At 32.7% G+C, this 14,495-nt stretch overlaps 1 protein-coding gene across 1 annotated transcript in view; it reads right to left on the reverse strand.

The window, feature by feature from the left end:
• tok (tolloid-like protein 1 tolkin) overlaps window positions 1-14,495 on the reverse strand; it is a 160,050-nt gene that overhangs the window by 39,758 nt on the left and 105,797 nt on the right. Inside the window, exons 2-4 of the mRNA XM_076522261.1 lie at window positions 13,621-13,773; window positions 13,264-13,468; window positions 10,754-11,014 (exon numbers count right to left, since the gene is read on the reverse strand). Coding sequence (XP_076378376.1) covers window positions 10,754-11,014; window positions 13,264-13,468; window positions 13,621-13,773 — 619 coding nt within the window. The remainder of the gene's footprint in view (window positions 1-10,753; window positions 11,015-13,263; window positions 13,469-13,620; window positions 13,774-14,495) is intronic.

Consider the following 14,495-nt stretch of genomic DNA (forward strand, 5'->3'; position numbering starts at 1 on the left):
TGTTCTCTTAATTTAGTTAACTATTAATAGAGATGTTAGAAGGACTAATTTACAATCGGTAAATTTGCAATTGTTTGGAATGAGAAAAATGATAAAAATGATAAAAAAAATAATCTTTTCGAACACTTTCATCTGAGCTTATAACGAAAATTTGAACGCTACTTTATTTTTGTTGTCATTCCCACCAAATTTCAATATTGGCAAAAATTTGTTTAATCCTTGTCTACTAAATTAATCGTTCCAACATCTCAACATTCAAATTGTTTGGAGCAATTTTAACCCCCGAACGATTCTCTGATATTTTATGGTATAAATAACATTGTGGGGTTGTGTTGTAATGTATTTATTTCTATGTGAATATTGTATGTTGTTATTATTACATAGTATATATGATAGGTTATATAATATATGTATAATCTCAATGTTTTAGTATTTATTTCCACGTTTGCAGAAAAATTCAAAATTTTATAGCGTTCTTGGCAATCTCAGAGGGACGTTTCAGAGTTAAAAATGTTATTTCGATTTAAAAAGTGTACACAGACTTTTTCAACAGAGTGTACATTGGCTCACAAAAGTATTCGTACAGCTTTTAAAACGCAATAACTAATTTAAAACTGAACTAAATGACTCGAATTTTTTTTAGATGATAGAGGGACTATTGAAATGATTTTGTTTTAAATTTTACAATTACTTGTAATGACAAGAAAATAAAAATCTCTCGTTTTTTAACTTTTTTATCTGAGCCTATAAAAAAAAATTTAAAAAATGTCTTTCGTAGATCTCGTTAATTTATATGAATGTTGAAAATTTTATTGAAATCGATTCACGTCGTTATGAGTTACAACAAATTAAAGATCGCAAAAATCGCAGTTTTGTCACGATTTTGACCAAAAACTGTAAGAAATCTGTAGTTTTTAAAATCCTTTAACAATCCTGTAGTTCGATTTTGGGTTAACCGATTTCGATCAAATTTTCAGCACGCATATAAGTTACCGAGATCTACAAAAGGTATTTTTAAAATTTTCGTTATAGGCTCAGATAAAAAAGTTGAAAAACGAGGGTTTTTAATTCTTTCTTTTCATTCCGAGTAATAGCAAAATTAAAAAAGAAAGCTTTTTAGCCATCGTCTAGTAGACTAGTCCCTTTATCATCTAAAAAAAGCATTCGAGTCATTTTTAGTTCAGTTTTGAAAAAGTTAATGCGTTTTAAAAGGTGTACGAACACTTTTGCGGGCCATTGTATGTAAAGCCTCATCGTAAATGATGAAAACATTGGGCCTAAATGTTCGATATGAATCGGAACATTTTTTTGACCGGTTTTCGGTGATTTCCGCCCCATAGTGGCGGCAGTGGTCGGACTCGACGGGGATTTCAATCAAACGATCGCGAGACGCATAGATCATTCTATTAGGTTTGACGTGCGCTAGTTACCACCCCTTCGTTCGTCGATCCATCTCCGCCCCGTTACGCACCCTTCTATGACCGGCAAGCAATAAACCACAATATAATATATCAGTGTCCTCGCCAAACCGAAATAATCCTTCGAGTCCGTGGTGCGCCACGATTCACGATTTTTCATCAATCACCGGTTATAAAAGGATCCCCGGCGCGAGACTTTTTTATTACGTCACGAATATTTCAATTGCCGCGTTAATCTGTCGCCGCCCTCGATATCGCTTTCGCGATAGGAAAACGAATCGTGGCACCGTTGCTGACGTCGATGCATCGCGGTGAAACGTAATCCGCCGCAATCGGACGTTCCGCTGTAATCATTTCGATATTAATTAATTATCTGTCCGCGCGACGTTGCGGGCCGCGGTTAATTATGCAATTAATTAAGTGGTGTTCAAAAAACTTTTGTGAACGAAGTATAATCGCTCGGGCCTCGTGACGGCGAGTAACAAACGAAAAATGCGAGAGATACATGTCCGATTGGACTCGAAAAGAGGGTGTCATGGTTTTGATTGCAGTTGCCGTGGTAATGGTGGCGATTACATCGTGTCGCAATTTTTCTTTTTTTCGTATTGCAGGGAATTGATACTGCGATGTTTCATTTGTTGAGTGATATGTTTTACGAGAGATATCTCATTTCGTGCAGAAGGTAACATGATATTGTATTATTGTACAATATGATATTATTGTGTTTTTACATTTTTTGAAGAATTATCTTCGTTGCGCATTTTGTGCGAGACGCCGGGAAATATTTACATTTATATTTGCTTTACGTTGTTCGAACTTGATTTTGATATTTTATAGTTTCTGAGATAGCTGCGGGATTGCCAATTTTTATAGAGTCGTTTCATCCTCTCTAAGGTCTCATGCGGGTACGTTTTTTGGCACTAAGGGGTAATCAATATTTCTGAGTGATTGAGGGGGGTAAAGCTATTAGGTGAATTGATGTAAATATCTCTAATATTTCGAAGAATACATTTCTTTGAAGTATGAAATGAAGGGAAAATTTTGGTTATTGGAAACATAACGTCTGTGCGCGTGATTAAAACTACTTAAAAATACACTTTTTGGTTAATGAGAGGATCGTTTTATAAAAATTCTGACAGTGCTTAAATTCTAAAGAAATAATCATACAATCGTTTTTTTTGGGGGGGGGGAATCAAAATATGGTTTAATTTTTTTGAAAATGTCCTGATTTTCTAATGAGAAATTTTCATTAGCATATGCGTATTTTTGGTTCAAAATATTCCAACAATATTTATCTTCTAAACTATGTCGAAATATTGTAAGTTAATACATGTATAAGTTCCTCTTGAATTTCCAGAGAAGGTAATTACTCGTTCATTATGCACTATTATGCACCTGCTCCAACAAGCGAAAACATTTTCCAAGAAAATAAACTAAGTATAGCAGAAGTAGAAGCTCCAAACTTTGAAATAAGTTCAGCTTTATCGTTGTACAACATGGTTTTACGAAATTATAACAATTCAAATATCGACAATTTCTCGAAAATCGTTTAACACTCGAACAGCGTACTTTTTTAAAGAAAAATATCACTCGGTATGCTTGGATTCTTTTGTAATTTTATTTATCACTTTTTCCAGTATATCTACTGGAATAATGAAAAAGGAAATCGAAATTTATGATCAGAAAATCGCTAATCAAATAATAATATTTATACCTTGGGTGTAAAAGAGTATTTTGATAATCTAAAAGATGAAACAAAACATTTGATGTTGATAATCTAAAACATGAGATAAAACATTTGATGTTGATAATCTAAAATATGAAACAAAGCATTTGGCAATTAATAATTTAAAACGTGAAACAAAATATATTATATATATATATATATATATATTTATATGTTATATTATATATATATATTATTATTTATATATATTTATATGTATTTATTATATATATTATATATATTATATTATATTATTATATTATTTATATTATATTATTTATATTATATATATATATATATTTGATAAATTCGAATTACGAAGCAATATATTTGATTTCGATATCATAAAGTATGAAACAAAATAGTTTATTTTGACACAAACTAACACAAAATATACAATAAAATATTTTATTTCAAAAATTTTTTTAATTCTATGCACTATGATTTCTTCGTCTTTGACAGTTTTTCTATTAAAACGAGACAATTTCTGTTTCCTGCGTGTCCTTCATCTACTTCCATTCGTAAACTTTGATAGCCCAAGAATGAAATTTCATTGAAATTTCGAAGAAACGTGTAACGTTCAAGCTCATTATACAGGATGCGTCACAAATTAGTCCCCACGATCTTTCCCCTCATTCGCCATGGTCTGACAAAAATCATTCCCCTATGAAAATTAATCTACGTTTAACCAGCAAGAGATCGCAATTTTGAAAAAAGTTTATACGGAATGTGTTCATCGGAGGTCTTTACAGCGCAAGGGTTTAATTACCGTGCACGTCTGCAGCACCACAGTTTTCTCCATCGACAACACATGAAATTTGAGGCTGTCGCGCGGTTAATAGAGCTATCCCGGGCACTCGCGCGCGAGAGATTCGTTTTCATCGAGGTTCATTGAATCGCGCCTTAAATTCCTCTCCTTTCACACGTCCATTCGGTTGTCCAGGTGACAGACAACGGGCCACGATAACCCGGCGGCCCCCGTGATAACCCGCGATGCCACGATCGAAAGAGTGGTCCCGCTGGGAAGGTCGGGAAGGTGCGGGACGCAAGAACGAAAGTCACGGAGGACAGTGGAGAATGATGAGTTACGGCAACCGATCTCCACCGATCGGACGACGTATTCGCTGAATACGAAATTTTCGCCGCTCGATCCCGATAAATCACTCATCCGCCGTTTCCCCATGCCTCCTCTGATCTATTCTTGCTTTTTCCCGCGGCGCTCTCCCACTTGGCTGTTCACCTTTTTGCCTCTTCATTTCCAAGAAAGTTGAAACGAGAAAGGGAAAAACAGAGAATGGCCGTGGGGACGGGGGATCGATAGGGTGAGTTACCCCGTGGCACGATCGCTTTCACGGATCCTTCAATGAAAAACGTTTAAGCCCCGATTAGATTGGACCTTTACTCCCCCTCACTTTTTTTCCACCCCCCCCCCCCTCCGCCGGTCCTGCCGGAATTAATGCGACTCGGTCGACGTTTTCAGCCGTTGCTTAAAGCCGACTTAAATTTACAACTTCCGAGATTCTCGGCGGACTTGGAAAAAAGTGAACTTGCGAGAGCTTGTTATCGCTAAGTAATTAACGTATTCTTGTTCTTCGGGTCTCCTGGACCGCTCGCGTTTCACGGCTTTGCCGTAATTTCAGTCGGATTATGCCGATGTAATCAAATTTCGTCTGACGCGGCCCTAGGTTACTGTACTGTCTCCGGATTCGTAGAATGCGAGCCGAAGATCACGGTAGAACTTGTAATTAAAAGTTCCATTTTCTTCGAAACCAAGTCTCAAAGTAGTCGGACTTTATTTTGAATATATTGCATTAGGTTTGTATCTTGAATATTATGGTTTATTTTTATTGTATCATTTCTATAATATCCTAATTTTACGTCGTCCCTTCTGTTTAAGAAATTAAACCTCAGTAACTAGGTTAGGTGTCTCAGTTTCTGCGCCTTTAAGCCGATTTTTGCTTTTCTAAAGCTGTAACTGAATACTCTAATTTTTATTTTCAATGCCTTAAAAATATATTTCCACTTTTGAGATATTTCAGTTTACAAACAAATTGTCTTGCATGACAAAAATTAATAATTTAATTTTAATCAAATAAAAAATTCTGTCCAAAATTCCGTACTTTGTATTTCTGTGTACGATCTTATGCGAAAATTTGAATAGGAAACGCAATGAAATTCTCGGTCAGCCTGTTGAATAAATCAATATTATCTATCATTGTCATTATTTATGCATTTGATGGAAAAAAGTTTTTCATGTTAACAATGAACATAAATGTAATGATAATTATTTATTATTGCATGAATGAAAGGTGAAATGCAATTAGAAAATGTAACATATAAGTAGGAAATGTAAAATACAAGTGGAAAATATAAATAGAAAATATAAATAGAAATATAATAAATACGTAGAAAATATAAATAGAAAATGGAAAATACACATAGGAAACATAAAATATGAGTGAAAAATGTAAAATACGAATGGAAAATGTCAAATACAAATAGAAAATAGAAAATACAAGTGAAAAATGTGAAATACACAAGTAGAAAATATAAAATACAAATAAAAAAAGTAAAATACAAATAAAAAGGGAAAATACAGGTAGAAAATGTAAAATACAAGTAGAAAACGTAAAATACAAATAAGAAATGTAAAATACAAACAAAAAATTGTAAAATACAAGTAAAAAGGGAAAATACAAATAGAAAATGTAAAATACAAGTAGAAAATATAAAATATAAATAGAAAATATAAAATATAAATAGAAAATAGAAAATACAAGCGGAAAATGTAAAATATAAGTGGAAAATTTAAAATACAAGTGGAAAATGTAAAATACAAGTAGAAAATGTCAAATGCCAAAGTAAAAATTAATTTCAGGAAGTATTCAACCCCCCATTTCCAAGTGTTATATGTATAACTATCTTCATTCTTCTTTCAACAAAATAAGAATAACATTTGTTGCACATTTTATCTATGCAACAAAATTGTACACGTACGAAAAGGGTTGAAGAGATTCGGTTTGCAGTATAAAATGAAATAAAGTAGGAAGTGGAGGAATAGTGAAACGATTGCTTTTTCTTTTTCGGGTGACCTGGCTGGAGGCGGAACGTGGATAGAAATTCCTCCAGATTCAAGGTTTAACCACGTCAAAGGTATCGGGTCCGACTTGATTCTCTTTAGAATTCTCTGGAGCTTCATCGGAGAATCACAGTACGATCGTGTTTCATGGTGTCGGATATACGCCATAAGCGAACGCTTCTGCGAGACCGCTTCGGGCTAACAAGGACATTCCATTGGAATACTACAATGTTGGGTGAAATTATAAAAATGGAAAATGTACATTCTACGGTATGTACGATGCCTATTATCCTCAGAGTGAACACAAAAATGAAACAAAACGGGAGATTTAAGAAAAATAAATATAAGCTAGTTTTGTACGAACAATATTATAAGATGATAATAACAAATTTTCAGATAAACTGTTATTTAAATATGCTCGCGTATTATACAATCAGAAAGCACATAGTCTGATTTATTGTTTCACGTAAATGACTTTTATTTCCATTGTTTGTGATTGCATTGTGATTCCATTGTCTCTGATACTACTAAAACAAATATAGTATAAAAATGCAGGTTCGGGGGATTTTATTGAATCCGTTTAAAATTGTATTAATAATTACCATTACATAATTTTCAATCAGCAATAAATAACTATATTAATTATTAATATCAGCTTAACGTGTAATTGTGAATACAAGTCTTTGTAATAAATGAATGAATCTTTCAGTTTCTTTCTCAGCACTGTAGAAACTTTAAAAAAAGATGTAAAGCGTTTGTTAACTTGTTTCTTATTGGCTTGAAACTAATTTATCATTTTCTTTCTTTGATGTGAACGTAACACGTTTTATTAATGTCACTGTTTGAAATAATTTATAGCAGGTCCAATAAGTAGTCAGTTATGATATCGTTTAATAAAACGATATAATAAATATATATTATTTATTATATATAATAAATAATATAATAAATAATATAATAATAATATATATTAATAATTATATTACTAATAATAATATTATTATATATAATAAATAAAAATATCTATGTAATAACATAGATATTTTGTTTGTTTTCCATGCAAAGAAAATTTCTCCGATATTTGTAAACCATGAACAAATTGTTACCAGAACGTCTATAGAAAAGGAAGGGGAAAATAATTTGAAAATATTTTGATGTATCTTTTAATATTGAAACATATTTATTCGTAATGCACAAGGCAGATAAAAATGTACGATGGCTCAAAGGAATACTACCTCCTGTGCATTGCAAAATAAATTGAAATGGTCTACTAAATTCTTTCCTAACAGCGGTGCATCGGAAAGTGATTTTAAAAACGATTTGCTTGCTATGGTATTTTGATTGCACGGAACGATGTATTTTTTTTTGATAAATTGGTCTCTAGATATTGTGCAACAGAAATGCATTTCTTTCGTGAAATTCGATAATGTTCGATCTGTTGGAAACGTTTCGTTTACATATACCTACCAAACTTGAAATATTGGAAACAAAAGAATCGCATGTTTCGGCCATCGATCATTTTCCATTTATTTACAAGGAGATATGTATGCTGCATACATATTTATGACCTTGCAGAATTTACAGCACCATGCATACATTAAAATGAATCTTTCAATCAAAATAATAGTAATAACTTGATTGCGGTTCTTTATTCGAAATACAAATTTGTTATCTCGATTGCAACAAACAGCAGTTGAATAAGAATTGTTATCACGTCGTAGGAGCTTCAATAAATTGTAAACAATATTATAACAATCTTAAATTCGTCTAATAATTTTACTGTTTTGCTAATCCATTTTCTATTATTTATAAAAAAAATAATGCAGATCGAAAAAAAATTACGGATACCGTTGCATTGCTTTTAAAAAGCAGTATAACTCCTCTTTCATTTTTTTCGAATGTACACTATTTGCAAGAAAAACGCTGGCCAGAATTAGTGCGAACGCCCTTGTATATTTATGGTACTTCTTCATCTGAACGCACAGTAAATTCTCCCTAATTGACGCTCAAATTGTACACAAAAATGGACAATTTAAGAAGAAGAGATACGATTATTCTAGCTTTGTGGCTCCTTTTTATAGTTACCGATTGTCAATAACTGTAAAAACAAATATTGTCCAAATTGTTCATTTTTGTGCACAATTTGAGCGTCAATTAGGGACAATCCACTGTACGTATTTCTTTTCGGTGGATCTTTTTCGTTACTCGTCCGAAATACTTACAGAATTTCATTATACATTATCTCGCATTTCGAGAAGTCCACTTTACCCGGTCCGATGGTGCCAGTATAAAAAAAGTAGTTTTATCGAAGCACCGATGAAAACTGGATTTCCTCGAATACAGTTTTCCAATACCCATGCTTGTCCTTCTTTTCGAGCTTCGTCCCCTCCGTTCCCGTCTTCTTCACCACGATGTTTCCACGAGAGACAAACATAATCTACACGCAAACACACTCTCGACCCGGTCAGAGACACGATGGCCGATGTTGACAGGTTATTGGCAGTTCAAGGGCTGAAAATGCCCGACCGGCAGTATCGGTCCCCATTTTCCAGCTTTACGATGACGACCATTGTTATTGGCATAGTAGCCCCACCAGCGGAAAATTGTTGGCGATCGTTTGGATGGCGGGTGTTTAAAAGAAAAAGGTGACTATGACTCTCGGCGTATACACTTAATCACCACTCTATTTGAAAAGCCGGCTTTTTTTTAGCGATAGATTACCGTCGTAAATGGCGAAGTCGTTTCTTTTTTTCTAAAGGACTGTCATGATACCGAAATAAACTATGGTGTTTGCGACAGCGATAAATATTTGTAGAAAGCAAATTCTTGTTCAACTTTGTGTTCAAATGTAAAGTTGAATTATCGCTGATTAAATAATGGGTTAAATGATGTTTTACTTGCTTTATTATTAAAATGTAAATTAACGTTGAACACTTTTGTTCGGAATTTATGTGTTGATTAATTCGTAGCCTTTTAATTGCTTGTTTGAGATGAAACAGAAATGAAAAATTGCAACATGGAAATTTGTAATATATCTGTGTTTTACAAACGTCCGAACAGAACAGCTTAATAAATTGTGATATTAAGTATTAATGATTTTCTATAGTAAACGACACTTTAATCATGCGCGACGACGCATGCAATCTTAATAATTCCGTTCAAGTATTTTAATATATTTATGTTTATAGTTTGACATTGCCTATTAATGTAATTTTCAATTACGAGTTAATTAACTTTTGGTGTGACGTATGCGATTTAATTTTTAACTACAAATTGACACTGATTTGATTCAATTTCAAATTTTGTATCGTAGATGCATTTCATTACAAATTATTTCGCGCTGTGGGAACCATCAATCACTTCATAAGAAGGATCCAGTTCACAATTGCATCATTACAAATGTATTATAGTATGTATTATTTCGAATGATAATAATAATAATTCATTATAATACAAATATATTTCATAATTATCATATAAAACAGAAAGATTATCCAATTGCATGGTATTGATGGTATAGTTCAATCTAAAATGTAACGACGCTTTAAAATCTCAAAATGTGAACTTGCAAATTTTGTTTAACATTTTTTCTACGACAGATAATAAATGAGATAATTAATTTTCATCTGCTCCTGCGTTAAATTCATCAGTTTCAAGTTTAAGGTGCTTTCAATTTGATTTATTTATAACTGCATCGTAATGCGATATATTTATTTAAAATCTGAAATTTTGAACAAGTCAAAAGTAAAACTGACAAGATTAGATTTTTATTTAGATTCTGCACAATTTTTTTATTGTAATGTAAGTTCAAAGAGGGAATGTTATGTAATCATTAATCTGCGGATTTTTATGCAAATTCTCATTTTCAGGAATCGTTTCATAAAAATCTGAAGTACAAGTTTCTTTTTACGCCTACACATGGAACAACAACAGAATTAATTTTTGTTAATGTGCACGTTCACTTCCATTTTATAAACGTACATTTCACAAACTTGCATCTTTTTCAATAAATGCACTTGCATAATCCCAATAATTATGAAATAGAACAAATATAGTGTTCAGCTGCTCAAGTTTCTTGTGACATTCTATGTAATCCTACTTTTATTGTTCCGAGATGCAACCCTTAGAGAACTGGAGAGCCGATATATTTGCTCGAGCGATGACTAGATTGCAGATCTTTATGCAAAATCAAAATGTTTCTTTCTTTTGTCAATGATTTTAATAGTTAGAAAATGACATATTGGTTTTTCTTAAATCTTTCCTATTTTTTAACTGTTTACAATTTTACGTAGACAATTTCCTAATAATAATTTTCTAATAAATACATATATACAGTAATTTGTCCCTAATTCGCGCTCAGATTGCGCACAAAAATGGACAATTTGGGAAGAGGAGACACGATTATTTGAGCCTTGCGTCTCGTTTTTATAGTTGTCGTGCGCAATCTGAGCGCGAATTAGGGAGAAATTATTGTAATCATTTTTCGAATATGACTATTTACTTATACGAATAAAGTGCATGCTGAAATACCTTCTTCGATGATGACGTCGATGACGCCGCTTCGATGTATTCTGCGTGTTGGTCTCTGTTCTGATGGTGAACACTTCCTGGATTTTCCCCATCTGATTGGCAACCCCGGCGGAGCCGACGGGAGTGTTGGATTCGCGGGATGATTTCAGGAAGGCGTTCATTGGCTTCGTGGCGTTTACAATCGGTATCGCGAGCGGTGTTTGATAACCCTGCTTCCGACCTGAGTGCCTCTTTTTCGTCGGTGGGGTCGTCGACTCCAACCTGAAAGATTCAACGAATCTATGGGACAAATGCGCGTGCGTGCAAATTCTTTGCAAATACAGTAAATTCTCCCCAATTGACCCTGAGCTTGGAAACAAATATGGACAATTTCGGAAGAGGAGGTACGATTATTCGAGCCTCGCGGCGCTCGTTTTTATACTTGTTGACAATTGGCGACTATAAAATCTACTGCGAAGCTGGAATAATCGTATCGCCTCTTCCCGAATTGTCCATTTATGTGTACAAGCTGACGGCCAATTAGGGAGAATTTACTATACGTGCACAACTTATGACTCCTACCACTGGCAAGAAACATTTGATCAGTATTGTGAGTACAATTTTTGAAAGAATCTGTGCTTTTATTATTTATGGCATTGTTCTCAAATACTTTGTTGTAATTTTAATACCATTATCGGTTGTTCTTGAACAAAGCTTATTAACAGACCGCGGATTTTATGAATATATGTACTATATGTCAAGTACAAAACAGCGAAAATATTTAATTTATTGCAAAATACAATCGCGTCATTTTTAACTCGTTAAAATAATTGAAGAAAGAAAGGAATGTCTGAGAAGTTCCTGCATCTTGAAATTGATTCAGATAATTTTTATTTTAATGATATTCCACAGTCTGATCATTAAACGTCACTTTTGTGTAGTCCCAGTTACTAGCAACTATATGAATACAGTTGCCAGCTACTAGTTACAGTGATCATTTACAGGGCTATTAAAAATAATATTAGTTCGTCCTGTAATTTATTTAGCGGAAGTACTTATTTACATATTTTTTTTCGACAGGTTTTTTAAAGATTAGGAATAAATGAAATGACATTTACGCGAAAGTGTTCTACAACATTTTGCAAATATCTTATGCGCACGTTTCTACATCCAGAGTTCCCGATAATTTTCATTTCTACAGCAAGTCGAGGTGTAATAAACAAAACGTGATGCCGATTAAATTATTGCCCGTTATTAATTTATGCTGCGCGTAAATATGAAAGTCACCTCAATTGCTTTAATTTGTATTCCATATAAATCGCTGGCTATTTTTAACATAAATTTATCATTGTTCGCGATACTTGTTTAAACGTACACGTGTCGACGTTACAATTGCTTTTGTAAATCAATACTGCAGCCACAATTAAAATGATTCGTGATTTCGCGTGTGTGGTACAATTTTCACTCAAGATAAACGTTCTTTAAACGCGATATAATTTCAAACGGAGGAAACAGATATAAAATAAAGGTAATTTAAAAAAATACAGAATTGAAAGTAGGTAAAAGTCTATGTTTAATCCTACGGTTAATACTGGTACGTAAATTGGATCTATCTAATCCAAAGTGAAGTTATAAATTTTTGTTCTTTTTATCATACTAATACTTGCTATCATACTAATATTAATAATAACATAATAATACTTGAAGAAAAACTTTATGATATCCTCGAATATAAAAATATATTTTTTATAGAAACTCAATTTGTAATAGATTTTTAATAGAAAGTTAAATTGTAATATCGTTTTATATAAATTACAACAGATATTCATAATATAAATTTAAACTGCTATACTTTTGATAGAAATTTAAAATACAATCGATTTTTAATAGAGCTCTAAATTATAATTAGAGGTTGCATAGTAAACATTAATAACCTTTTCAGAAAGAAATGTATCCTTAACAAAAATGACTGCCCATATATAGTTAGTCTATATATCATATATGACTGAATATTATCATTTCATCAGAACGCAATAACTTTTTTAAATGACTTGAATTTTGATGAGATGTTAGACTAACCATTTCACTGAACAATGCCTGAAACAATTTTTGCAAATATCGTAATTTGGAATGACAAAAAAGAAGATTAGAAAACCATGTTTTCCAATTTTTGTGTAACGTCTTGAAAAAATTCGGTCCGTTTGGTGCAATATGAAAAAAATAATTGCGTTTCAAAGGCTGTCCAAAACCTATTATCATCACTCACCGTGCATAGAATTTATGGGCCAGATTAGTCTTACGCAAACAGGAATGCGATGATCCAGAAATTTGAGGAGAATTTAGCGATGCAAGGAGCCACTGTTTTTCCCGTTTTATAATTACTTTCGCGGTTCTCAAGTTTTTTCCCCCCCACATCTGACTCGAACTGCAGCACAGTCCGTGGATATCTGTTCGAGGAGAAGAAATCTCTCGGCCGGAGCCCGCCGCGTGTGCGTAATTTCCGCATAAAAGTTTCGAGAGTTTTGCTCTACCTGAACTCGACACCCTCGTCTCGCACTCCGGGGCCGACGTCGTCGTTCCTCGCGTCAAAACTGAAATCACCCGCGACTTCGCCGTCCATGCTGTATTGATTCCGGTCCACCATAATTGGTTCGGATTTCTCTCTTGAAGACGCGATCTCCTCGTTCTCCTGATGCGTCCCGTTAGCGTCGTGCTCATTTTTAAACTGGAGGATCTCTGAAACCAGAACTGCCGGTGACACGACGTCGAAAACAAAGCCGCCCATCCGGGAAACGAACGGGGTCCCGGCCCGGGGACACCGTCGCGCGAGACAAACTTTCGTTTCTTCTTCTTTTACTATTCCCCTTATTTTCCTGTTTTCTGTTTACCTGTGAGACCCTCTTCCTCGACCTGGAGACCCTCTTTCAGGACTTCCTCCCGATACTTCTCCAGCTCCTCCAGATAACTCTTGTTCAGCTTTTGCTGCCGCCACTCCGTCTCATACTGTATGTTTGGCAGTGCGATGTCGCCCAAGAAACCACCTGCAATCAAACAGTCGGAGCTGGCTAAGATCTAGGGAAAACAAATACTGTTTTAAGCGACAGTTCCCTTACAGTTGAGATGAAATCTTATTTCAACTGAGAAATAAAATCAAATATTTTATTTTCAGTTTCTGATCATCGAAACCAAATATTTTATGTTTTAGATTAGAATATAATATAATATAATATAATATAATATAATATAATATAATATAATATAATATAATATAATATAATATAATATAATATAATATAATATAATATAATATAATATAATATAATATAATATAATATAATATAATATAATATAATATAATATAATATAATATAATATAATATAATATAATATAATATAATATAATATAATATAATATAATATAATATAATATAATATAATATAATATAATATAATATAATATAATATAATATAATACAATATAATATAATATAATACAATATAATATAATATAATAGAATAGAATAGAATAGAACAGAATAGAATATCTTATTTTATATTTTAAATTATAAAAATAAGAATATTTGATTCTACGTCTTATTTTACGTTTTAGAAAGATTAGAAATATAAAATATCTTATTTCATATATGTTATCTTGATAATCTAAAGCATAAAATAAAATACTCTTTTTTTATAATCTAAAACAAAAAATAAGATATTTATTTTTTAAAAATCTAAAACATAAAATAAAATATATTTTGGTAAC

The sequence above is a fragment of the Megalopta genalis genome, chromosome 5 (assembly GCF_051020955.1).
Source record: "Megalopta genalis isolate 19385.01 chromosome 5, iyMegGena1_principal, whole genome shotgun sequence".
Lineage (NCBI taxonomy): Eukaryota > Metazoa > Arthropoda > Insecta > Hymenoptera > Halictidae > Megalopta > Megalopta genalis.